This window comes from Sceloporus undulatus, chromosome 4, assembly GCF_019175285.1.
Source record: "Sceloporus undulatus isolate JIND9_A2432 ecotype Alabama chromosome 4, SceUnd_v1.1, whole genome shotgun sequence".
Taxonomy (NCBI): domain Eukaryota; kingdom Metazoa; phylum Chordata; class Lepidosauria; order Squamata; family Phrynosomatidae; genus Sceloporus; species Sceloporus undulatus.
In genome coordinates this window covers 28,154,713-28,181,381 of record NC_056525.1, presented here as the reverse complement: position 1 = coordinate 28,181,381, position 26,669 = coordinate 28,154,713, and the positions used below count along the sequence as shown (strand labels likewise).

Sequence of the window (26,669 nt, the reverse complement as noted above, 5' to 3'; positions counted from 1 at the left end):
ACAAACATATAACACACTTTAGTACAAGTTAAACTAGAGTAACATAAATCATAATCATGGAAGAAAATTGTCAGGAGGTGTGACATCTTTGTATAAATTGGCATGCCTGTCTTTTTTATTTTCTGCTCTTTGTTTTGTTATCTTAACAGTTGGTTCTACTGGTAGGACAGATCTTCAGGCATTACAGCCTACCAATGATTTAATTCTGCCTTGGATGATCTTATAGTACTGTATATTTATTTTGTTGTAGGCTTGGCCTGGGTGAAGTGGGACAGAAATTCCTTTGGTCTGCTTTAAATATAAGCAAACATGGATGCACTTAGCATTATAACCTAATGTTGGAGGCCTTAGCTGGAGTATTTTTACAATTTTATTTTGTTTCTATGTGTGCTGGTAATAGTATTGATACAACAAAAGAAGGATTACTACAGGGGACCTCGCTATCAGTAATCAATGATGAAATTGGCAGAGTCGTTTAAAATATACTTAGGCTGCTATAATAGCAATTGGCAGACCAGATTCTTTCCATTTCAAGTGGTGTAATCCTTCTGCAAGAGAACATGGAAGCCAGAGAGATTAGGGCAGAATATAATGTTCATGGATTTGGTTCTTTTACCATTTTTTGAACCACAGAATGCAATCCATCAGAAAATTCTCAAACACAAGTCCTGCATAGATGAATGGGAACTGAGCAAAAGTGCTGATAGCACTCAAGTATATACACATTTTACTTCCTAAAGGGTTGCTCATATTATTAGCCTTTTACAACAGAAACAGGTCTGCAGCACCGAAAGTCTTGATAATTCGATTGTGGCATTAGCTTTGTAAATTATATTTGTGTCATGTATCTGATGAAGGTAGCTATAGGCAATGAATAATTAGTCTAAGATTTATCGAAACCATAAAACTTTCTAGTACAGTTATGTGTCTGGAGAACATAGGCTGTGTCTCAAAGATCCTCCCACAAAAGGAGGTACCGTATATACTCGACTATAAGTTGACTTCATATATAAGTCGGGGGCAAGTTTTGGGGCCAGAATTATGGATTTTGCTATGACCTGTGGATAAATCGAGTCTAAAACTTAGGGGCCTATAACAAAGGATCTAAACGATGAAGCAAAGCAAAGCAATGTGAAAGATCTTACAAGATTCCAGCAGACACAACTCTCTGTGCTCACTCTTAAGGCTGGACGGATGAGAGACTAGAGGGGTTCAGTGCTTCCAGGACAGATTATACTCCTGCCTTTCGCCAGGGGATGGTTCCTTCTTTTAAATAAGACTTAAGATACAATGCTTACATTGACCTGTGGATAAGTCAGCTTAGGTTTTGGGGGTCAATTTTTTGATCTAAATTTCTAGATTTAAACATGTGTGTGTGTGTGTGTGTGTGTGTGTGTGTGTGTGTGTAAACACACACACAGTAAGTGAAAATAAGTAATTTTCCTGTACATCATCTACCTATCAATTTCCAAACCTCCCCAAAAATGTTCCCCAAAAACTAGGGAATCCTCCAGGATGGAAGAAGTTGTCATATGGGTGCATTGAGGGAGGAAAGTAGGAGGTCATGGGAAATCAGATGGGAGACTTCTTTAAGTGGGGCAAAAGTTATCTTGATATGATTTCCCCTGACCTCTTGAGCCATCACACACCAAAGCCCATCCTACTCAACACAGGACTCAGAGCTTCAGTGTAGTATTAGCAGAGGGCTTTGGGGGGTGTTAGGGAAAGAATATGCTATTTTTATTCACTCTTTCCTAGAAATCGATATTTAAATGTACACTAGTTTGTACTGTTGCTGTTACAATGCAATTGAAGTTGAATAAGCTATGTTACAGTACTTTCATAGCTATTTCAAAATACACCTTGCTGATTGCATCTGCAGCTCTCATGAACTTTGGTAGAAATGGGCTCAATTCACTGATTCTCCAGTTTCAAAGCTGTTTGAACACAGTCAGCTCCCCTTCTGTAAATCGATAATGTTTCCAAGCTCACCTTTAAGCTCAACCTGCACCAGGGACTAGTGTAATTGTTGCTCTCTTCCTCCCTTTTCTTGGTCTTTCTGTTTCTATTTTTAAAAATCCAGGGAGGAGAAAACAATAATATCAGCAGCAAAACCACTATATTGGATTTACACCATAAATCACATGCTCAAGACTGGTATATGAAATTGTTCTCCTTAAATATTACATTTGGCAAATATCTTCCTATGCCACCTTTATCTTAATCCATGAAGGTATCGGATCCTATCTGATCTTGGAAGCTAACAGATCTTAGATGTAAATTGTTTTGCATAGTGCCTTTATTTCATTCTAAAAGTACAATACTTAGGAAATGCTATTGGCAAAGATAGGGTTTGGGTGGTGATACCTTTAGGGGTATGAGGAATAATATTTCTCTGTTGTTACCAAGGGATTCAGCAATAAGTGACAAGATGTATGATGATTTGCTTAGAGTTAGGGCTAAAATAATCTCTACTGAATACAAATGTAATGCTTTTAAGAAGTTTTTATAGTGTTCCTTAGTATATTTTAGTAAATGTTCTATGCAGTGCCTTTACTTAAAGATACCTGGTGGCTTCACTGGTTGCATATTCTATACCTGGGTTTATTGCTTTTTAATTACCATATATACTTGACTATAAGTCGCCCTCATGTATAAGTGGAGGGCAGGTTTTGGGGCCAAAATTATGGATTTTTATATGACCCATGAATAGGTTGAGGTTAAAATTTAGGGGCATGTAACAAAGGATCTATGAAGCAGAGGAAAATGTTGTCAAAGAACTTACAAAATTCCAGCAGTATTAACTGTTTGTGCTCACACTGAAGGCTGGATGGACGAGAGAGTAGAGAGGAGTCACTGTTTCCAGTACAGATTATACTGTTGCCTTTCACCTAGGGATGGTTTCTTTTTAATATCTATAAAAGTTAAAGTACAGTATTTACATTGACCTGTGGATAAATCAACTCAGATTTCTTGGGTCAATTTTTTTACTAAAATTTCTCAACTTATACATGGTTATACTGTATACAGTATATGGTTTAAATTGTTGTTATTATATTCTAATCTATTAAATCAATAAAATAAATATTTGTATTTAAAAATAAGAAAATATATTAGGAAATGTATCAGGTGTTAGGCTAAGGAAATTAATCTTGCTGCTTCATCACAAAACTATGCTAGTTTATTTAGGCATTTATGTTAATTATTTTAGGGGGGGAAAGTGTTGGAAGGATTCTATAAAGCATACCGACTATTGTGTTACAGGTAAAGGTACAGGCGTCATCTTTGACAAGGTTTTCAAGTCATGTCCGACTGTAGGGGTGGTGCTCATCTCCGTTACTAAGCCAAAGAGCCATCTTTGTCAAAGACAACTCTGTGATCATGTGGCCAGTATGACTGTACAGAACGCTGTTACCTTCCCACTGAAGTAGTATCTATTTATCAACTTGGACTTTTAAATGCTTTTGAACTACTAGGTTGGCAGAAGCTGAGACTTATGACGGGACCTCACTCCATCGCGCAGCACTTGGGCCTCAACCTGCTCATCTTGCAATTATCAGAGTCAGAGTCTTAACCACTGAGCAGCCACGTCCCTATTGTGTTAAAGGATTGTTAATTATCCATCAAACTGTCAAGCTTAGTCCATGCAATTTAAGTTTGGTATGCCAGAAGTAAAGATCAGGTGTGGTACAAAAAAGAAACTGCAGAGCAAATTGTAGCAAACTAACCAACTTCAGAGAGGTAGACATTTGCCCTCTGTCTTTCAGCCTAGTGCAACATGAACAGCAGTGTCATTTCTCCAATTTACAAAGTTTGGGAATTATTTCTTTGTTCTAGATTTTGCAAAAAAAACAAAACAAAACCCTCCAGTCTGGATTACAGGGAACCACAAAACATTTCTATGTTCCCTTCCTTTTCACTAAATGGCCGGGACAGTCTTGCCTCAAAAAGATGGAACCTGGCCAGTGAACTAGTTATAAAGATGTGAGTAACATGCTAACTGTTTGGACTTGAAGTATAGTCTATTCTTGTATTTCATTAGGAAATGCCATATGGTAGTGTGTATATTTACTCTCCCCCCCCCATTAATGTTTGTTTCTATACAGTTCTGTTACCCCTCATTTTTAAAAGTTTGACTTGATGTAACTTGCTAACATAATTTTCTCAAGAAAATCATTTGTGATGTGATGCTGAAGAAGAGTGCTAAGGATACAATGGACGACCAAAATGTCAAACAAATGGGACCTAGAACAGATCCACCCAAACTTATTTGTGAGCTGCCTTGGTTTTATTTGTGAGTTGCCCTGGGTCTCTTTCTGGGAGAAAGGCGTCATAAAAATGAAATAAATAACTCTCACTGGAAGCCAAGTTGACTAAATTGAGGGTGTTGGTCACACCACAAAAAGGCATGACTCATTAGAAAAGACAATGATGTTATGAAAAGTGAAAGGCAGTAGAAGAAGAGGAAGACCACATGCATATGGTTAGACTCAATCACAGAGGCCTTGGACCTGAGGTGCAGGACCTGAGCAGAGCAGTCAATTATGGTCGGGCCTGAGTTTCAAATAGAAAAACCCCAAAACATTTACATTATTGCTAAAAATATAATGGCATCTTAGCATTTTAAAACATTGTAGATTATTTACTTGGTGACTGAAGGGCATGGAGCAGTGTATGATTTTGATAACATTAATTGACTTAATATTTAAGGCTGAGATGGGAACATGTGACTCTCCAGATGTTGTTGAACTGCAGGTCCCATTATCCCTCATCATTGACTATGTTGACAAGGCTTGTGGAGGCTGCAGCTCAATAACATCTGGTCACGTGATTTACAGACAACAACTGAGATGGCCCCTTGTCTCACTTACCCATTACAGTGTAGCTGCATCTGCGTTTGTGCTTTTGATTTCTGACTCCTGCTAGATCATACTTGTCACAAATTTGCAGTCTTGAAGTGGTGTCTTACTTGTTTTTTAAGAGAGTTCAGATTGTTATAGTGATAATAGTGATAATTTATAGTGATAATAGTTCTGATATTATAATCTATTTGTTCATGCTATAAAACTTTCTAAAACATCAGTTCAGCATATGTTATAAGTAGTGTACACAATGCTGTTTATTTTAGGGGGATGCTGCTTTAACAAGGATTATGCTTGCCTTTTTAAGACTGAAAGGAACTTTCTGACTTGACCTTTCTTGGAAAACTATCTCTTATGCAAATGATGAACATACAAAGAATTGTTCAACATGTGTGCAGTGCACTGCTATTGCCTGTGAGAATAACAAATTCTCCATATAATGCAGCAAATCTTTTCCAAGTAACAAGGAAGTGGTAGTTGCAGCACCAAGGAGTTAGGGAAAACTGCCTAATATCATTTCCCTTGAGCTTCATAGGAGTCACTAAGTATTCCCCAGGCAACAGTGACAAATGCCAGAGCTGTGTCAGTTGGCACTTTAGTTGATCAGAGGAAAAACCTCCAGAATTTTCTATGTCATTGATGTTGTGTTGCTCCCACTCCCCACTTTGAAGACCAGTGCCTTAATGCACTCAAGCCTTTCATTTATATTGTCAACCAAGCTATTTAAAGTGGTTGTGGAGGTGAGGATGGTTCTCCTATACACTACTTGAACAGTTTAAAATGTAGCATGTGCTTCCAGAAGTTGATATCATTGGAGCTTGATGATTTTAACTGGATACTATAAGGGGGAGAATTAATGGGTCACAAGCATGACAGCATAGTGATGCCTTGGTTGGCCAAGAAAGGCTTTGCTGTTGCTCCGTGTGTGTGTGTTTGTGTTTTCCCATGTCAAAACTAGCATACAAGAATTGGTTGCTGAAGGTAAGGAGTAGAAGTTTGGTCTAATGATGAATCAGTGCCTTAAGACTGTATATTGTTTGAATTGACTGGAGACGCATCCACACACGAGAAATAATCTGGTTTTACCTCACCTTAACTGGCATGGCTCAGTGCTATGGCATTCTGGGAACTGTAGTTTGTTGTGGGACCAGAGCAGAGAGCTATCTCAAGTCAGCATAGTGCCTTGCTATTTGTTTGTATTTTAGCAGGGAAAGTAGCATGTCTATTTTTGCTACTATATCTGGTGCTGCGGATCTGTGTGATCAAATAAGGATCTCTTTGGGTGGTGTTCTATTACATCGAGTTCCACTTATAAAAGAACCGTAAGTTCTGGCCTTTAAGGTAGGAGAGGTTTTCTTTGTTATTAACCCACTATATTTCAGCAATGTAGAAACAAATTTAAAGCAAAAGTGTCTCTTTTTAGCTGCTATCACAAATTTGGTGATGACAGGCATAGAAACTAGAGAGTGGGGAGAGTGCAGCCAATTGGTCATGTGTTGCCTTAGGCATTATTTAGTTGGTTGGGTGACAAAGCACTCAAAGAGGGAAATAGTCAACTTACCAAGTACGATAAAAGACTGCAATAACTACCGTAGATCACTATATAAACACTGCTGTGTGAGTGTAATGAATATTTACATTGATGTTCTTCATGAATACACTTTCTTCAAGAAAGTCTAGATTCATTTTCATAGGAACTGTAAGAGAACCCCTTTTCCCTTTGGGCCTCATTTAGGTGGCACTAGATATGTATACGTAACTATGCAGGTTCATGTATGGCTGTTATCACACTTGAACTGCATTGTCAGCCCCTGCATGTAAGGTTTTGACACACCAGGAATCCACAGTCCATGTGCACACTGGTGGAGGTGTGAAATGCCGAAGTGTTACATAAGATGCCCATTCCTATGCATGCTGCTGACCATTTATAACCCTGACAGGTAAGCGTCTTTAAACCCCTAACATCTCATTTAAATTGATCTGTAGGGAAGGAATTAGAAGACAGTTTTTACACAATCTAGTGACAATGCATAGGAAGCTGTATAACTTCAGAGCAGAGCAGAATCCTCTTTCCCTTGAGGCAGAGATTGGTAGCGACCATGTTGGTTGAGGGCTTATGAAAGGTATAGTCCATAAAAATAAGTTTTATATACTGTGTTTGAGTGTCAGAAGGACATGGCATGTGTTTTGTGAATGTGTATTGTTGGGTTTCTTCAGTTCCATACAGTATATATGTGGAAAATCTGTTTGAATCTGAGATGAGTGTGCTTGAATTTACGTGTGTACAAATGATGACTTGAACAAGATTGATAACAGGCTATTGATCATAGATAGCACTGAGATACAGTTAAGAAGATGCAACTGCCTAAATGAAAGACAATTAAAGCATTCTTAAATGGCTTGCTTTGGCAATATAGAAACAAAACACCCTGTTCTCTTCCTTCAGGATCAACAGCTTGCTAGCTCTGAAGAGCAAGCATCAAATATTTTCAATTAATCATCTCAAAAATGTATGGAATAGTGAAATGCTTCAAAGCAGCATTTTTGGGAGTACAGTGGCTTATTTGCAGCTAACACTTCTGAAAAAGTAAGCATTTCTTCGTCTTTCAAAGCATATATGGTGAACAGTTTCACCAAATGAGACGTTTTCTGTTGCACCTGACATAGAAATAATAGATTCTTGTGGAACAGTAAAATATTTTCATAACTTCTCACAGCATTTTTCTAACTGCATCTTTTCCTCGTTTTTCTTTTTTTTGTAGGCAATCTGCAACATAAAAATAATCCCCTGGAACTAAAGCCAAAAGTACACAGTCCCTGGATCACAAAAGGTACAGAAAGCGTTTACTGGCTTTTTTAAAATCACTGTTAGATATTTTGAAATGGAAATGACTATAGAAGCTTTAATATATGTCGAGTCGTTCAACTTCTTATCTAAGAAGCCTCTGTAGTGTTTCTATTATGTTCTTGCCAGATGAAAGGGTCAGTGGTTGATTAAAAGTTACTGAATTTTCAAAGCCAACAATTTCACCTGTTGATTCACATCAATGTGCAATTGACTCCTCTTCTGCCCGGCATCATTTGTTTAATTTCTCATGGTTCCAAAGGCTACCATTTATCTGTTGCATACTTATTGCTTGTGCTGTCCTTAAATTCTTCACAGCTTTGTCATTTTGCATTTTCCCTCATTTCTCATTTCTTCTGGGCACTTCTGTCCCTTCTTAACATGTGCCTACTTGCTGAGACATCGAGCCTTTCTGCTTTTTAGCTTTTCCATGACCTGGCTACTGTTCTTACTCCTCTTCCCCAGCCATCATTAATCATCACACTTTCCCAGTACAATTTCCTTTTCTCCCTGCACCATTGCTGTCAATATATCCTTGATTTCTTTAACAATAGTTCATGTACACGGAACATAGTTTTCAAAATGAAAGAAATATCTGGAAAGAAGACTGATTTATGTGGGATTTCGGGCCAGCAGTAGAGGATTTCATAGTGTCTCTTCAGGTTTTTGGTTTTTTTTTAATTTTTCCTAACTATAAGGTCCTGGTAGTTTTATCTGGCATAAACAAGTAGAATACAGGAAGCCCACACTTATTCAGCAGTTTAAGAACCAGAGCACTGTCAACAACCAGAGCACTGTCAACAAGCAGAACCATTATGTGCTCTGGTCCCTAAACTGTTAAATAAGCAGAACACCAAAAGAAAAGGACCAAACCTTCCCCAGAAAAAAAAGGAAATTCCTGACATGCAGAGAGAGAGAGAGAAATTCTTCCCTTGAACTCAGAAGGCAACATTTTCCCCTCTCCATCCCCCACACCACCAAGTTGCCCAATGGTACAGGCTGACTACACAACGCTAGCCTTGCACTGGCAGGGGGGGGGAACATTCCAGCTCTGCTCATCTGTGTGTGTGTGTGTGTGTGTGTGTGTGCGCACACACACCTCTCCCCCAGTTAATTGCCTCTTCACTTGGTCACTGTGGTTACTACTACTATGTTTGCTGCTTTCCTTCCTTTGCCTTAGCCTGACTCACCACATCCATCACATTGTCCTATTTCTCTGTGTGTTTTTGTACATGGGACACTTGGCTCTCATCACTCAGCTGCTATGACATGGCTGTGGTTATTGCTGCTGTTTTCCTTCATGGCAGCCGATGGGGAAACACACACATAGAGAAAGAAAGAGAAGTGAGCAGAGCTGGGACAATATTAGCCTCCTCTTCCCCCCCCTCTCTCCCCCCCACTGCCAGTGACCCCATCTGGACAGCATGAGGGATGGGAGGAGCCAGGTAGAGGTGAAATAAAGAAAGCATCAACATCAAAAGAAGCATCAGTAACTGCAGCTGCCGGGCCGGGGGGGGGGGGGGGGGGGATGGAGAAATTACATCAAGTGACGAGCCCCCTATGGGACTACATTTCTGTTTAATTTTAACTCAGCCATAGCACCTCTAAGAGGCGTGAGGATGATGCTGTAGCCTGTTAGACCCACATCTTCTCTCTTAACATCCCCATCTTACTTGTGCCAGACCCCACTTCCACTCTTTTGACCCTTTGAGATTACCCACTCTTTCATTCTAAATTAACCAGAGCTAATTCACACCATTAATTTGATGCATAGTCGCAAGGGTGCTTTAAATATTCAGTTCTGAATATAATTTAGAATGGTCAACAGAGCGAGATGTTGAAAAGCAGACGATACCTGTACTATTTAGGTGCAACAAGAATATTTGCTAATATTCAAATGCTGTTGTTTTAAATGTGCCTTTTACTTTAAAAGTTAAAATATTAAGGTAGTATTCCTGCAAAACAGATACAAGCATCATGATTATATTTTTTGAGTGTATTAGGAGCTGTGTATATTGCAGTCAGTTGAGAAGCCACTTTTTGTCTTACGCCTATATCCAGGTGGTTATTGATCTTAATATGGCAGTGAGTCATTGTAAACAGATTTTTGGACAGAAAACATCAATTGCTTGTCCAGATAATGGGATGTCTCCAGGTTTTGTAAAGGGGGTAATTGTGAAATGGAGGGGGTACGTGCACAGCCATTATGTAGAAAAAGCAATATGTTGAGCATTTCAGCTAGTGTTTTTGTTGCTTTGATAAAAAGAACAGCTTTGCTCAGTAGCATTTCATGTCTAATGTAAATTATGACATTTTCCTCATCTGAACATAAAATAAGCATGGCTAGCTCGAGAAATTTAGACAACAGTGAGGTGAGCTTTGTTACCAAAAAAACAACCAAAAAGCAAAACAAAACATCAACTCCTAAAATTCGTTAATGAGCTCTTAGTGGGAATGGGGAGACACATAGTGGTAGTAATTTCATGAGTTCAGACTTGGATCCATATGAAGATTTATGTAGAAATCAGGCAAGAATTAACCCTTGAAAGGTTACTGTTTGTTCTTGGCAGTGACTTCCCCAGTCTGCTGTGGTAAATTTAGTGTATCCCTTGCTACACTACCTCTAAATCTGGCAAGCAGCAGTTGGAAGGAAAATGTCACAGTTTTTAACTGACTGGTGCTCCTCTTTTATATGGCACCAGATACGCACAAAAAAGAAGTTTGCAACTACTTAAGCTCCTTTCATGGAAATGTAAAAATAGAGACACCTGTCTCATCCAAAATCAGAATGCTCTTCCTTCCACCCACTTTGCTAGTTACTGTGGCTTGCTTTTCAGGATTTCTGCCCACCATTTATATGTGAAGCATCTGCTTTAACTGTGGGCAGTATCCAATTTCCAGTAAGTTTAGTTTACATCATAATATGACTGAGCTACCACTGTGCCACAAACATAAGTCTTCCAGCCTCTGAATTTAGGTCCCTTTCCTAATCATATTTCTTCATACCTCCAATAGCCATTCTTCAGGCTGTTGTAATTTACAGGAAGCATTTATGCTGTGATTGAAATAATTATTTTAGTGTTGTTAGTGTAAACACTGTATAAAGCCAATTAACTAATAAAGGAAAACATTGGTGAAAATCATGGAAGACTAGTTTTATAATTACATCAGAGAGATTATATCGGCTACTTCAGCAGTGAAAGCTGTGAATTTGTCAGAATACTAGAAAACTCCAATTTATGGTGAATTTGCATTTCAGTGAATCAAGAAAATATAAATGTTATACAGTATGTAGTATTTGACTGTGAAACTGCACCTAGAACTGAATTTGTCACACCATGTGGAGAAATGTGTTTCAATCTATTTAAGTTCATGTTGACTTTTGCTTTGAAAACCTTTATTCATGCTTGCCCCCAAAATTCCTATCTGAACTTTGAAAAGTGATATTTTTATTAATCCTTTGGTGGCAGCTTGCAGACCATTTTTTTAATCTTACACTTTATCTTCCTAACTTTGCAAGCCTCTTGGTAGCACTGATTTTGAAGGTCCCTGGTATACTTAAGTCAGATCGTTACTGTAAAGTCATTATAACAGGTACTGTCACCTGGATACTAGAACAATGTTTCCTTATTCATAAACTAGGTATTGATTAAGTTAGACAGACATTTTTAAACTTTCATATATATTATTTAGTGGAAACCAGATCATGATAAAGGAATGTGAGTGACTGATCCCTTTACATTAAAATGACAGTTTAAATATTAAACACTGTTAATCAAACTCTGCTATTGTGCAGCCTTCATTGATGTGCATAGGTAGGGTCCAATTCTAGGACTCATAGATTACACTCAGTGTTATAAATTTTGCCTGAGCCTACCATTAAAGTTAAACCTACCATTAAAGTTAAAAATCTGAACATATTCTTATGTATGGATATGGCCCTGTTTTCTATAAAGATCAAAACACTTTGCATGTGTAACAATATTCCATCATATGCAATGAATATTTACAGGAAAGAACAAGTAAGCCCTTATAGGAACTTAACTTCATGCTTTTTGTTCAGGAGCAGACAAAGTTCAAAGCAGATATTGAAACAGGTACAGTACTTGTAATTTGAAGCCAGTTGGACATTTAGTTTTAAATCTAGCTGGCAGTTTTTTCAGTTTTTCTCCATGTTATCATTTTTCATATTTTCATGGAGAGTGGCATACCTGTGGCATTCGTACTTGCTATTAGATATAGCAATTCTAGAGAAAATTATATTTTCCCCTTTTATCAATATATCTCAAAACAAAAATACACCTTTACTGTGAAAGCAAATGTAGTGTTATGGATACTTGCTTTGGACAATAATCCCTCTGAGATAAATTGCTGACACTTAACTCTTTGAATCATACAAACTTGATCAGTGTCAAAACTCTAAAAATTTCTGTATTCATTACAGGATTAATATCAGTGTAGGGAATGGGCTGTTAATAACCAAATAACTCCTTATATGTGCTCAGATGTGATTTGTTTTTTAAAAATTTCTTCAATTTATGCCTTGCCTTTATCTCAGGCTGATAGACAGCAGCAAAACTATTGGAGCATGTGGGTAACAGAAGTTGGTGCCACCAGTGATATATTTGATTTGAAAATTGTGGAATTTAATTGATTGCCATATACAGTGGACCCTTGTTATACGCTGGGGTTTGGTTCCAAGATCCCCCGTGTATAACAAAATCTGTGTATGCTCAAGTCCCATTAAATATAATGACATAGCAAAATGGTGTCCCTCATAAAAAATGGAAAATCAAGGTAAATGTATACTTTTTTGGAACATTTTCAAACCGTGTATGCTTGAATCCGTGTATAAAAAATCCGTGTATAAGAAGGGCCGACTGTAATATTCTTTTTGTTTATATTTAAGGTAGAAATTCAAGCACTGGTACAGAAAAAGCTACATTCAAAACCAAGTTTACCTGCAGTGATTTGTCTTAGATGGAAGTCAACATGTCTCAAGTTCAGATTCAAAATCCATCTGCTACTCTTTCCAGCAATCAGATATTAAACAAGAACCAATCTCTTGCACAGCCTTTGAGTATTCCTTCTCCCACTAGTTCACTGCCCTCTGAAAATGCAGGTAGACCTATTCAAAACTCTGCTTTACCCTCTGCATCTGTTACATCTACCAGTGTAGCTGCAGGTAAGTCTGAAAATGTCATTGGTATGTCAGAATTCTGTTTGACTTGAACTTTTTCTTTGCAAAGTTGGTATCACATGTTAATATTATTCATATGTTGCTTGTTAAATGTAGTTAGGTTTTGTTTTGTTATTTTAAAGCAGTGGTTCCCAACCTTCCTAATGCCGCGACCCTTTAATACAGTTTCTCATGTTGTGGTGACCCCCAACCATAACATTATTTTCATTGCTACATGCAAATATGTGTTTTCTAATGATCTTAAGTGACCCCTGTGAAAGGGTCATTCAACCCCCAAAGGGGTCCAGACCCACAGGTTGGGAATCACTGTTTTAAAGCAAATTGTTTCCCAGTAGATAAAGATGGACCATTTTATTACTTGAGAATCTCCTCTCACATGCTCCAATAGTCAATAAACAAAGACCTTGTAGTATCTCCCACATGGGAGTCTTTTTCATTCCAGCCACTTCAGTAGGATGTGTCTCGTCATCGTTGTCTCCAATCTATAGTCACTTAAGTCCTTTCCCCCCTCTGTTCTACACCTTGTTTCTTGTTCTCTCTTTCTCCTTCCTTAAAAAAACAAAGATTTAACTTTGCCTCCTTTCATCCTTACGTAGGATTCTAAGGGGCTAAATAGGTCAGCGTTTAATGCTGGCCTCTAGGCAGAGTGGGGGCATGACATCTGCATGCCCCAACAACAGCATCACGCCGCCTCCCCTACCAGACTGTGGGTGGCATCACACCCTTCTTCGATGCAGCGTTTAGATGCACTACACCAAAGAATCTGTGAAAAGCTGTTGCCACCACGGCAAGGGTGGCTTTTCTTCACTTTCAGAAAGAGCGTCATTTTGCCAACCCTTTTTGGGCCAGCCTATCAGGGCCGTCTGTTTTGCCACATAGTCGGTCATCTAAACCTCTAGTTACTCTCTCCCCTTTCCTTTCCCCCTCTCCCTCCCACTTTTCCAGGAGTACAAAGAAGGATTTCAGTGGGAGGCAAGAGCTTATACTGAGCATATACCTAGGTGGGCGAGGGCTCCTGTCTTGTTGGCTACTCTCCTTCTCCTGAATCTACCTCCTCCCACAGGAGTGGGAGCACAGGATACAGCTTTAGAAAGTCTCGCAGTAGTACAGGAGCTGCAGGAACAGTCAAATGAACTAAGTCTTCATGGCACTGTTTCTCTCCATGGTTCTGTTTCTCCGCACCGCCTCTGCACAACCCAAAATGGGTTAAGGACCAGGGAGGCAAACTGGAAGGATGATGTGGGGGAAGGTGGCACCCTGGATGCAGTTCAGTTCAACACCAGGGCTCAGGCAGCATCAGTGGCAGTTAGGTGCTGACTCTGACTCAAGAATTTGAATGTAGACATGCTCTAAACAGAATCTGGCATTCACACCCTCCCTGGGGACCAAGCTGTAGAAAACAAGGACAGGACAAAAAGTCTGGTGCTTTGTCAGTACAGGCTAGGTGCTTTGTCAGTATATCATCAGGTCCAGTGCCGTTGTGTTCTGGCTGGACCCAGCCTTTGTGCTCAAGGTGAACTTCCTTTCATAGATTGCAGGAAATAATTCCTTCTCCTGCCTGTGCCCGTCCAAGCTCTGGAGAAGATATGACACACCTTGGATGTGCACAGGACTATCCAGATTTACCTGTAGAAGACAAGCAGCTTTCGTTATTGAGGTATCATGCTCTTCTTCCACCTGCAGCCCATGAGCAGGAAGATGTCCACCTCTACTTTGAGCCTGCATTGTGGGCCATTATGAGTCTTTGAAAGTCCCAGTACTGGAAGACATCATGGCGCACTCCACTAGAAGTACTGCCACTTTGGCAGCTCTGTCCACTTATGCTCTCCATTCAGAGATGTGTAGGGCGGCCATGTGGAAATCACTCTCCAGACTAGACTCAGCTGAAGCTGTGTTTGGAAGGAGAGGGCTACAGCTGATACTTAAAAACTTAGGTCCTTGGGACCAAACCAGAACCCATCCATCAGGAAAGCTCTGGTAAATTCCAAGTTGCAGGATGCTTTACCTTTATCTGCTGGGAAAAATAATAGTGGTTTTTCCCTGTGATAAGTCTGCTTCCACAGGATAAGGGTCGAGAATCCTCTCCACTTTGTGGATGCTGGTGGGAGGATAGATGTGATACTGTACATAGTTGTCCACCATGGTGAGGAGTTTACTGCATTTTCTCTTACTGTTCTCTCCTTGAACAGCATGGTGATTTCTGTCAAGCTAATATTATTGATGTTTTCTTTCCCCTTCTTTCTGGTGCATTCATCTCTTTGTTGTTTTAGCAACTAACCTAGGTATTGCTCCTCCCACATAGGAGACACTGAAAGGTCTTTCTTCTTTCTGCCTACTGGAGCAAGTGAGAGGAACTACCCAAGTTATAGGATGCTCCACTCATATCTACTGGAAATGGGCTTATCATATGTAAAAACCGACATTACCTTTCTTAAAATGCTTGAATAGAACACTTGAGCCAAATTAGATTAAAATATTTGATAATACAGCCTTTTATATGATTGCTCAAAACTTGCTATTCTATAATCATTCTGTGTTTTTTTTTAGTGCTTTTTATATAGGATGCAAAATGAATGTTACAAGGATCCTTTTTTCAGGGTATTTGCTGCTTAACCAATGGGATGGTTCTGTTAACAACTCTTAAGTGTTTCTTATGTCATGTTCATTGGGACTTATCAGGATTTGAAGCCGAGTGAAGGTTTTTTTGCTCAACTTTCCAAAAATAGATTAGAGTGTCCAGAACACTGAATAGTTTCCTCTTTCTTTAGTCATTCTTCTGCTTGTTTTTTCCATTTTCATCAAACTATTGTTTCATGACAAGTGACTGATCTGAGCAATCCTTCCAAACCACTATTTGGAATATCATCTGAGTGCACTTGGTATGTGCTAGATGTTAGAAAGTTTTCAGTACAACACTTGAATAGTATGGCATAGTTTAACTTTGAAAGTGTGGAGTGGTGGTGATCATCTGAAGTCCCTTATTGTGCTTCCCAAGTCATTTGAGAAAACAGGAAATGCTCAACTTACTGCATAGAATCAAGCTACAAAATATCATCCAGTGCAATTAGAGCTGCTTTGGAAAGAGATTTTAAGAAGTTTACTATGCATCATGTGATTCTGCTCTCAGAATATTTGGAAGTTGGAAGACATAGGGCATATTCATTTCTTTAGTTATTTATTTGGGCTGGACTTTATTTATATAGCCTAGATTTTTGTAAAGCCTGTTGGGTTGTGAATTGTTTTCCTAAAAATTGGTGAGAGTGTTAGATAACTGCCATAATAAAAGATCTCTATTTAGAATACAAGAAGAAGAGGGAATGAAGATATAGATCTGAAACTTGACCAGTTTTAAAAGTATTAAATGAGAAATTGAGAATATGATTAAATGCAAAGCATCTGAATTCTACGGGAAGGACTGACCCTCTCAGGGACATGTCATAACAGTTGAACAGAGTGTGCTTTGTAGGCCACTCCACAGCCTTTAAACATCAAAGCAGTTATTCAGGTGCCTAGCTGGTTTTCTTGCAGACCAAATTAGTTTGATCTTCCAGCAGATTTTGCAACAGTAATATTTATTCACTGATCTTAAAGGTTGATTATACAGCTAATTCTATCTAACATTCTGGTAATCTCAATTAACAGATGCTCTGAAACCACCTTTTTTTAGTTCTAGAAACTGAATGTGTTGAGATTCTTCCTGTTACATTTGTAAATTTAAGCATCTGTGCAAGATATCCCCATGTATGAGTAGTGTTGCTGTGAAAACAAGCGTTCTTGAATGTTCAGTAGTGTCAGATCAGTGTTTTATCCACAGATTGAAGTACTTATTTGTCTTGCCTTTCAGTTCCTTCTAACATGGCAAACCCCAAAGAGAAAACCCCAATGTGTCTTGTGAATGAGTTAGCCCGTTTCAACAAGATTCAGCCTGAGTATAAACTTTTGAGTGAACAGGGTCCAGCTCACTCAAAGGTAAATATTACTAATATGACTTCTGTATTTATATTGAAAAAGTCTCTTGAATTAAATGTTTGTGTGCCAAGTTCATACTTGTGAGATGTACAAGCCTCACATGGCTTCATGTATATAGGTCTTGTGATGCCCAGACACTAGATCAAAGGTCCCCAAACTTTTTTGAGCTGCTTCTCTGGGGCGACAAACCTAACACCCCAATGTCTATTTCATGATATTAGGTCTACTGTTTGTGCAGCAGCAGCTGGCCAGTGTTGTCTACCTCAGCCTCATCTAGTTCCCCACTTCCTCCTCCTCTATCTCTTGTGTAAATATAGCAGTGGCCCAGGCCTGCTCCTCTCTCTTGTCTGTGCCAGCATTATAAGAAAAGGAAGGCTGGCCGGCCAGCCAGCTACTCAGATCCTGTTCCCAGGGTGACCAGGTGCAAAGGGAGCAGCATTGAAGCAGCTAGTCACCTTGGGGAAGCAACCAAGCAGTTGTCAGAACAGTGACCAAGAAGCTTCTCGCCCCTGCTGGCCTTGCAGCAAAGACTGAGGCAAGCGACAGGCTTTTTAGTCACTGCTCTCTTTGCACTCGGTCACCCTGAGAGCAGCAATTAAGCACAAGAGAGCTGAGAAGTGACTGAGAAGTCTCTCACCCACTCCAGCCTTGTAGCAAAGGCTGATGTTGCCTACAAACTTCTCAATCACTGCTTGACCAGCTGCTCGGTTGCTGCTTCCAAGGTGACCAGGTGCAAAGAGAGAAGCTACAAGTCTCAAACATGAAAGCTCTCTTGTGCTGCCATTTCTACCACCTCTTGTGCTGATTCCTCTTCTTCACTCTGGTCCTAATGGCTATTGGTTTCCCTTGGCTTTCATGTGCACCAGTACATTGACTGAAAGGTTACCGGGTTCAAAATGAGCAGCAACCTTTTCCCTCTCATACACCCCATCTTTCCACTGCCCCCACTTACCACCCACTTTGGGAATCACTGCACTAGATGGTAGTGAACAGTAAGTTAACCAAAACTTTCATAAGACCAATTTATCATGTTTAAAGTTGCTGCTCCTGCTGCTGACATAATAATAATAAGAAGAAGAAGAAAAAGAAGAAGAAGAAGAAGTAGTAGTAGTAGTAGTAGTAGTAGTTTTATTTATGTTTCCCCGCCTCTCCTGGTGGATCAAAGCGGACTAAATAAAAGCACAAAGTGTTTACATCAAAATTCAATTACAAACAGCTAAAAACAGTAAAATATCCAACATTAGACAATACCAATAGCCTCAACAAGAAAGGCAGGGATCATACACAGACAGGGGCGTGTCATTCATATCAGGGGGGGTATTCATATCAAGTGGGGTATGCTCGGCTAAAAAGTTCGGTTTTAACCGCTTTTCTAAATGTCTCTAACGAGGTCGCCGAGCAGATCTCCTCAGGAAGACTGTTCCAAAGTCTCAGAGCCGTTGTTGAAAAAGCTCTTTGCGAAGTAGTAACGTATTTGGAAGTTGCTATTTCTAATAAGTTCTTACCCGATGTTCTGAAAGTGCAGGGCGGATTGTATGGGGAGATGCAGTCCCGTAAGTAACTTGGGCCCAAGCCATGTAGGGCTTTATAGGTAATAACCAACACCTTGTACTGTGCCCGGAAGCAAATAGGGAGCCAGTGAAGATCTTTTAAGTTAGGTGTAATATGGTCAAACCTTGATGAACCGGTGACCAATCTGGCTGCCATATTCTGCACTAACTGAAGCTTCCGAACTTGGTACAAGGGTAGCCCCATGTAAAGCGCATTACAGAAATCTAGACGAGAGGTTACCAGAGCATGTACCACCGTTACAAGGTCCCTTCAGTCTAGGTAGGGTCACAGTTGGCGTATCAATCAAAGTTGATAGCAAGCACTTCTGGCCATCGCATCTACCTGAGATGTCAATTGCAGGGATGAGTCCAGAAGTACTCCTAAAGTGTGAACTTCGTCCTTCAGGGGAAGTGTGACCCCGTCCACGACAGGTTGACAAATTTCCTTCCTTAGACCCAAGGAGCCTATCACAAGTACTTCCGTTTTCTCTGGATTCTGTCTGAGTTTGTTTCCCCTCATCCAGCCCATTACCTACTCCAGGCAGGCCATTCAGGGGAGAGATGCCATCCTTAGTCCCTATATCAGTCGGAGACATAGAGCAGGGATAGGCAACCTTTTTGAGCCGGGGGCCGGGTTGCTGTCCCTCAGACAACTGGGGGGGGCCGAAGCCAAAAAATAAATAATTAAATAATTTGTTTTAAAAATTAAATATATAAATAAACCAGGACAAATGTAGGACAAAATTTTCAAATGGAAGACACTTTTTTTAAAAAAATGGAGGACACATGAAAAAATTTGCTGATTTTTTTAAAAAATGTTAATATAAATGCATGTTTCTGAGGCTTCTATAGACAATTGCCCCCCAAAGGCCCCGGTGACAATCGGCAGCAGGATGAGGCTGGGGCCGGTCCCAAGGCCTTGCCGGGCCGCATCCGGCCCGCGGGCCGCAGGTTGCCTACCCCTGACATAGAGAAACATATTTGGGTGTCATCAGCGTACTGATAACAGCATGCCCCATATCTCTGGATGATCTCTCCCAGCGGTTTCATGTAAATGTTGAACAGCATGGGGGACAAAATAGCTCCTTGAGGGACACCAGATGTCAGTTACCTCTTAGAGGAGCAAGTGTCCCCCAGCTTCACCATCTGGAATCTGCCAGAGAGGTAGGATCGGAACCACTAGAGCGCAGTGCCCCCGATACCCAAGTCCCTCAGGCATTTCAGAAGGATACCGTGGTCAATGGTATTGAAAGGCACTGAGATGTCCAAGAGCATCAACAAGGTCACACTACCCCTGTCAATGCCCAGACGGAGATTGTTGACTAAGGCGACCATGGCAGTCTCAACTCCGTATTCCACTCTGGAGCTGGTTTGAAATGGGTCCAGATAATCAGTTTCATCCAAGACAGCCTAGAGTTGGAAGGCAACTCCCCCTAGCTTTAAAACAGGTCATTGTGCCTCAATCAAATATGAAACCCTGCCGTAAAATGGGATTGAAAATGAATGGCAAATGAGAAGATCAATAAAGCATACTGAACATACAGTATGAGCTCAAGGTGTTAGATTTAATATTTAAATATCAGCACAGCCATGGACGCTTATATCAAATACTCTTTTCTCATAACAACCCAGACACAGTCTTCAGGTCTTATTGTCTGTGCTGTCTGTATAACAAGTGAAGATTTTAACTGTTTGAAGTAGGCCCATGGAAACCCACTGGGTGACCTTGGGCAAATCACACACACTCAGCCTCAGAAGAAGACAGTGGCAAACCTCCCCTGAATAAATCCTGCCAAGAAAACCCCATGATAGGTTTGCCTTAGGATCGCCCTAAATCAGAAACACTTGAATGCACACAACAGCTTTGGTTAGGAGAATTGAGATTTTGCTTTTTTCAAAAAATAAGGGCTTCAAGAAGTATTTTTCCCAGGAGGCAGGAAGGATCTAATTTTAGTTTGCTAGTTTTTGAGCAAGTGTTTACAAACTGCTTTGAACAACCAGAAATGTTGTATATAAATGTTCTTATAAACACAAAAATAGTGCCAGAATTCCTTGTAAGAGATTATTAGTTCATGTCTTTTTAAATTGTAAGCCCGAGCGCAGGGAACCGTCTAATTAAAAAGATTGTATGTATGGCGCTGTGTAAATTTACAGCGCTTCATAAATAAAGGTTAATAATAATAATAATAATAATAATAATAATAATAATAATAATAATAATAATCCAGTGGGGACCCATAGAAAAGTATTGATTCTGCTCTAGAACAATAGAATTTCCTCTGTCTGGAGGACTGTTGAAGTATGTTGAAAGCTAAACTAAATGTATTCCAAATGCCCGAACAGAGAACCATGTAAGCAGAGCAACTGTTGAGTGTCTGGAATTGTAGAAGTATCTTATACAATTGTAGAAGTCAGTATCAGTTTCTTTAGTAATGGAAAACAAACTTGTGATATAGCTGAGACAAAGATAAAATGCAACACTTAGGCAGTCTTCATTGAGCTATTAGGAAACTTTCAAAATGAGAAAATAGAAAACTAAAGGGAAATGGTGAGCTTATGATTTATAATGGGAGAGGTCCAGTGCTCCCCAGTAGCCAAATAGGATTTTTTCTTGCTGAATACAAATTACAATTACAAATAAGAAATCATTGGTGCAAGTTTATATTATGAGATTTTTAATTCCTGTATTAAATTGAAGCCATCTTGGGGCAAAATTTAATCCTCCATATCAAACTTACTGAGAAATCCTGTAGTTATTTCTCATTTTATGTTAGTATATGTATTTGTGCACGTTTGTGTGTGTGCACACTCATGCAGGAATTTACTCACCCAAAAACTGGATTTATTAAGGAGGTGATATGCTAGATTATTTTCTACGACTCCTATTTTGAGAAGTTGGAGGGGAGAGAGTGTATCTCAATCAGTCACTTGGTAACCATTCTTTACTAATCATTTCAATAGGTAATGGACTGCTTTTAGACTAGTTAGTCTCAAGGGTAGAGTTCTGCTAGTAGTTATATTAGTACTGGAAGGGTAGGCACTCTTCTCATTGCAAACCCCTTTACATCCCCAAAGCCAGCACTGCAGCTATTTTTCAGTTGATACAGCAGACTTTAGGGGAAGATGGGGGAGAGATTAATGCAGGATTTAGCCCCCAAGTTTGTTTGTTGAAGGTAATGATGCTGATGGAGGGGGGGGGGGAATGAAACACCACAAGCCAGCTGACCCCATGATTGTTAAGTAGAACATGGAGTACGAAGTAGTTCAGATTTGTTAAATAAATTTTACAAATATTTTAAACAGCCTCTATGGTCCACAGCAACCCTGTTAACACAAATGGATTGAAAGTTATTGCTGTATTCAAACATCCCATGCGTGTAAAATCAGCCAGTGGATTTCTATAATAAAGGATTGCTTCTTGTCCTTAGGTGTTTACAGTGCAGCTGACTCTTGGGGACCAGCACTGGGAAGCTGAAGGAACTAGTATTAAGAAAGCTCAACATGCAGCTGCTGCCAAAGCTTTGGAAGGGACAAGATTTCCTAAACCTACAGCTCGCCCATCACGTAATGAAGGAAAGAACCCAGGTCTGTTTTGTTGCTAACAAGAATTGTATATATTAGGGCCATATGGAGATAGCAGTGAATTTTAGTTGTGTGTCTCAGATCCTTGCCTTTCTTTGGTCTTCCTGGTTTTGCTGCCATGTCTTCAACAATCAGTTATTCTCTCTCCTCAATCCATACTTTTTGTCCTCCTTCCTCTCTTTTTGTGAAGCTGTTTCTTGGGGTGTTAAGAAAGGATCCTGGCTGAATGTGTCCTTTGAATATTGTACATTGTCATATGTGTGGCCATCTCTAGGGTACACTTGATCAGGGTTGCACTAAAAGGTTTCTACTGCTTGGTACATAGTTGTGTGCCTTCAGGTTGTTTCCAACTTATGGTGGCCCTAAGGCCACCCCATCATAAGGTTTTCTCGGGGTTTAGAGTGTATGATGTGCCCATGGTGGATTTTCCTGGCCGAAAAAGTGAACAACTCACTTTCTTTCCCAGCCCTATAAATCTCTATTAGAGCAATCTTGATCTTAATCAAGGCAAAATAATCCCAAAAGCCATTTGATATAAGTTTTGAGCTCTTTTAAATTTTGGGTGGCACCATGGACCAATGTGTCTTCGTTAAATCAGAGGTGGAAATCATGCAGCCATCCAGATGTTGTTGGACTATAACTTCCAAAGCTCTAGCCAGCATAGTCAATAGGGAATAATACTGGGAATTGTAGTCCAGCAACATTTTGAGTGTCATATAATTCCCCTCCTTGTGTTAAAGGACTCTGATTTTTCTCATATAGCTGTGGCCACTTGTGTCGCACCCATTGTTTCTTTACAGGGTCCTCAGGCTTTCAGTAATGACTCCTGAAACATAAGTAGTTTAAGTAGTAGGGATGTGCTGAAAGCTCTGCTGCACTTGGAGAAACCCATCTGTAGCCTTTGGATCTCTGCCAGAAGTGAGATTTGCAAACATTTGTTAGAGTAGTAAGTACATAAAAATGGCTGGCATTCAGGCAAAACAGGATACAAAACACCAAGATAGGCAGTGCAAGTCAACTTTCAGTGAAGAGAAAAGGTATTTCTATTAAACGAAGCATGTGTAATGCAAACTTTCTTAGTAATACATAGGCCCTATACAGACAGCCAAAATAAAGCTGCTTCGAGTCACTTTGGAGGTATGCTGTTTCAATGATACATGCATCCTAAGAGTCCAGAAGCCGCACCAAAGCCACGCTTCGGTGCAGCTTCCAGAGTCTTAGGACGCATGGATCATTGAAACAGCATACCTCCAAAATGACTTGAAGCAGCTTTATTTTGGCTGTCTGTATCAGGCCATAATATTCAATTTGGAAAACAGCACATCTACTACACAGTATTTTGTGTACATTCAGTACTAGGGTTTCCATTCAAATGTCAGTATTTAAATGCCAGTTTGTAGATATAAATCAAGCTGCATGGTGCAGCCAAAACAAAAACATCTGCAGTGGCATTTGCATTGGCACTTTGTTTCTGTAAAATAAGTGTGTCTGTCTCCAGCACATTGAACTGATGAGTTACAGAAAGATTTAGATACTGCAAGGTTGCCCTCTGCTGCCATTTAATGCTCCTAGTGATAGTTTAAAGCATAGCTTGGAATTCTCTTACACTTCCACCTTTAACTGTTGCTGTATCTTTTTCTTTTTAGATAGTGTAACCCCCACAGTGGAACTGAATGCTCTTTGTATGAAGTTGGGAAAGAAACCTATGTACAAGCCCATAGATCCTTACACAGAGATGAGGTCCACCTACAACTACAACATGAGAGGTGGTGCTTATCCCCCACGGTATGTCATACCATCATATTAATTCCTCTGATCATTATAGTATAGTATAATGAGTTCCTGTGGTCATTTCCCAGCATCCTTATTTAACAGTGCTTGAGGCTTTTGAAGACTTGTTTCCACAGATCAAGCAGGTTTTAAGCATGAACATAATGCATACGTAAAGGCAACCAATTACATACTCCAGTAATTGTTACAACATGGTCTGACTGCCATTACACCATAAAACTACTAATCTATCTCTCAGCCCAAAATAGAACAGTATCTTCCTAAACATAGCTATGGGAAAAAATATGAATGAGTCATCTGACAAAAGCCTATACTATCTGGGATAGGAATCTTAAAGAAAAAGCTGACAACTGAAATACCTCAAAGGAGCATGTTGTTAGCAGAAAAAGGAGCTGCACTCATTAGAATTTGTAAGCAGTATATATGGTACAAAGGCATTGTGCTGGACAGAGACTCCTGCTTTACACAGTTGGGAAATAAGAAGACTGGTGCTTTGTCATCTGGCCAATTAATGTCTCACTTTTCCTGCTTTTACAAAGTTCTCTCTCCCTCTACCGAGGGAGTACAATAAATATTCAAACAAAGGTTTTTTAAAAGTCTTTCAGAAGTAAATAGATAAGAAGCAGCTCTGCATTTTAGGATGCACTTCTAAAGTGACATGGTGGTATTGAATGGCTTGCCTTGGCCAAACCAACTGAACTCATCTGCAAAATGGATTTCTCTTCTCCAGACCCCCTGTCTCCAAATCTGCTCTGAAAGAGTTGGAGGGCCTCCCTGAGCAGATTTAGGGGGAATGGGTCTCCAGGAAAATTTCTGCAGTAGAGGCAGATGTTTTCTCTCATAGTATTGAATGTTAGCAATGGTCACCTTTCTCAGGACCGACTGGCCTAAATGAATTGAGCACAGTATGTTAGAAATGAGTTTGTTACATTTATTTTTATCTGTAATTGAATGTGTAAAATATTTATTGGTAGGACAGTCTGCTGGCTGACTTAATGTTTTAATTGATTATGGAACCTAAAATTATAGAACCTAAAAATTCTGGTTTTAATGTTGATTTTTGCTAGTAATAGAGTATAGACACTTCAGCACTGCAAAATCCAGCAGACTAGCTTTTGAGGGATAACAGTTGATTCATTGTAGTTAGTATTGGCTTCCAGGTTAAAGCCTTATTTAAACTTTGTCTGCTGGCAGGATAACCTGCCTATAAATTTCAAATCTGAAGTTTCAAGTCTTTCTATTTTTAGGTACTTCTATCCATTTCCTGTGGGACCCTGGCTCTATCAAGTGGAGCTCTCCATTGGGGGACAGCAGTTTCATGGGAAAGGTAGAACAAGACAGGCTGCTAAGCATGATGCAGCTGCTAAAGCACTGAAAATCCTGCAAAACGAGCCCCTGCCTGAGAAACCAGAGGTAGTATGTCTGGAGCATTATCCAGCTCCATGTGAAACTCATATTTGTGCTTTGAGGTTCATTGAAAGCAAAGCTCTTGTTTGCTTAGTTTTGTGCAAATGCTGTGAAAGCTTGCATGCACATTATATATTTGCAACATATATCCTAGCCTGTCTTCTGCCCACTCCTGTTTAAAGCTGGAAGTAGCATTTTAAAAATTATTTTTTGCTTAGTTTAATTAATCCTTCAGATGCTTGCAGCTAACTAGAGATAAATGAAGCATTTGTTCTTATGACATGAGTTGCTTGGACAATAGTGAAGAAGATATAAGGTGAAAATGGCTTTATCTTACACACAGTCATTATGGTAATGCAACAACAGTTGCTTAATGCAAAAGAGTATTCTGTAACTGATTGTTACTAGCCACAATAGTTGTGATTTAGAGCAGTGAAGTTTAGTAAACAGACCAAATAGGCAATGCTTAATCAGGATAATGTAATATAGTCATAGATTTTTGGCCTCCAGGGCTAAAATGCACGCCCATTTTATTTCTTGCACCACTCTAGTGTATTCTTGCATATCCAGCTGCACCTAACTCTTTAACCTCTGCAGACTAAACTGTGTTACAGACTATACTAAATGCTTTCTTATAAGAAACAATTGGATTTAAAGGTACTGTGTTGTGGAAATCGTAGCTCCAGAATCAAAGCAAATTTGCAGTGACATACCCAGATGTTGGAGACAGAAAATGAGCTTATATTTTTTTGCATTTGTTTGTTTTTTTAAAACACAAATCTGCACCAAGTTCTGTTTTTAGTTCTATTTAGAATGATAGGAAGCACACATCGTGGATCTCCACCCAAGCTTATGCTAGAGATTAGTCCAATTTGGATAGCATGATAGTTGTTGTGTGCCTTCAAGTCATTTCTGACTTATGGCAAACCTATCACTGGGTGGTCTTGGCATGGCAAGATTTGTTCAGAGGAGGTTTGCCATTACCTGCCTCTGGAGTTGAGAGAGAATCACTTGCCCAAGGTCACCCTATGGGTTTTCATGGCCAATTGGAGATTCAAACCCTGGTCTCTGCTATACCAAACTAGCTGTCAGATAGTGTAGTAGCCAGTACCAAGTCTTTGTGATGTTACAGAAATGACGTGTGAAGGCCTGTTTTTCCACAAAATGTATTTAAGGGGGTAGTGTCTTCTATATATGTCCTCTCAATGCTGCTGACCAACAGTTATTGATAAAGCTATCACTTTTTTGAAAATGCAGTGTGAATCTTTTCAGTAATTCTGAGGATTCAAGAAGTACAGAGTACTCCATATTCTGTTTTAATAATACATTCAGCTACAGACAGAAGACTGTCTGCATAGAATCATAGAAAAATAGAATTGGAAGAGACCACAAGGGCCATCCAGTCCAACCCCCTGCCATGCAGGAAATCTAAATCAAAGCATCCCCGACAGATGGCCATCCAG

The 26,669-nt window shown here is 39.6% G+C and overlaps 1 protein-coding gene across 7 annotated transcripts in view; it reads left to right on the top strand.

Moving 5' to 3' along the window:
- STAU1 (staufen double-stranded RNA binding protein 1) overlaps positions 1-26,669 on the top strand; it is a 53,839-nt gene that overhangs the window by 10,486 nt on the left and 16,684 nt on the right. For 4 of the 7 annotated variants that reach the window (XM_042462457.1, XM_042462459.1, XM_042462458.1 and 1 more), the window contains exons 2-7: positions 7,625-7,693; positions 12,617-12,892; positions 16,752-16,876; positions 21,855-22,011; positions 23,655-23,793; positions 25,047-25,212. In XM_042462457.1, coding sequence (XP_042318391.1) covers positions 12,688-12,892; positions 16,752-16,876; positions 21,855-22,011; positions 23,655-23,793; positions 25,047-25,212 — 792 coding nt within the window. In that variant the 5' untranslated portion in view covers positions 7,625-7,693; positions 12,617-12,687. Of the gene's footprint in view, positions 1-7,308; positions 7,450-7,624; positions 7,694-12,616; positions 12,893-16,751; positions 16,877-21,854; positions 22,012-23,654; positions 23,794-25,046; positions 25,213-26,669 lie in introns of all 7 variants that reach the window. The other 3 variants (XM_042462456.1, XM_042462454.1, XM_042462455.1) reach the window with 3 other exon arrangements.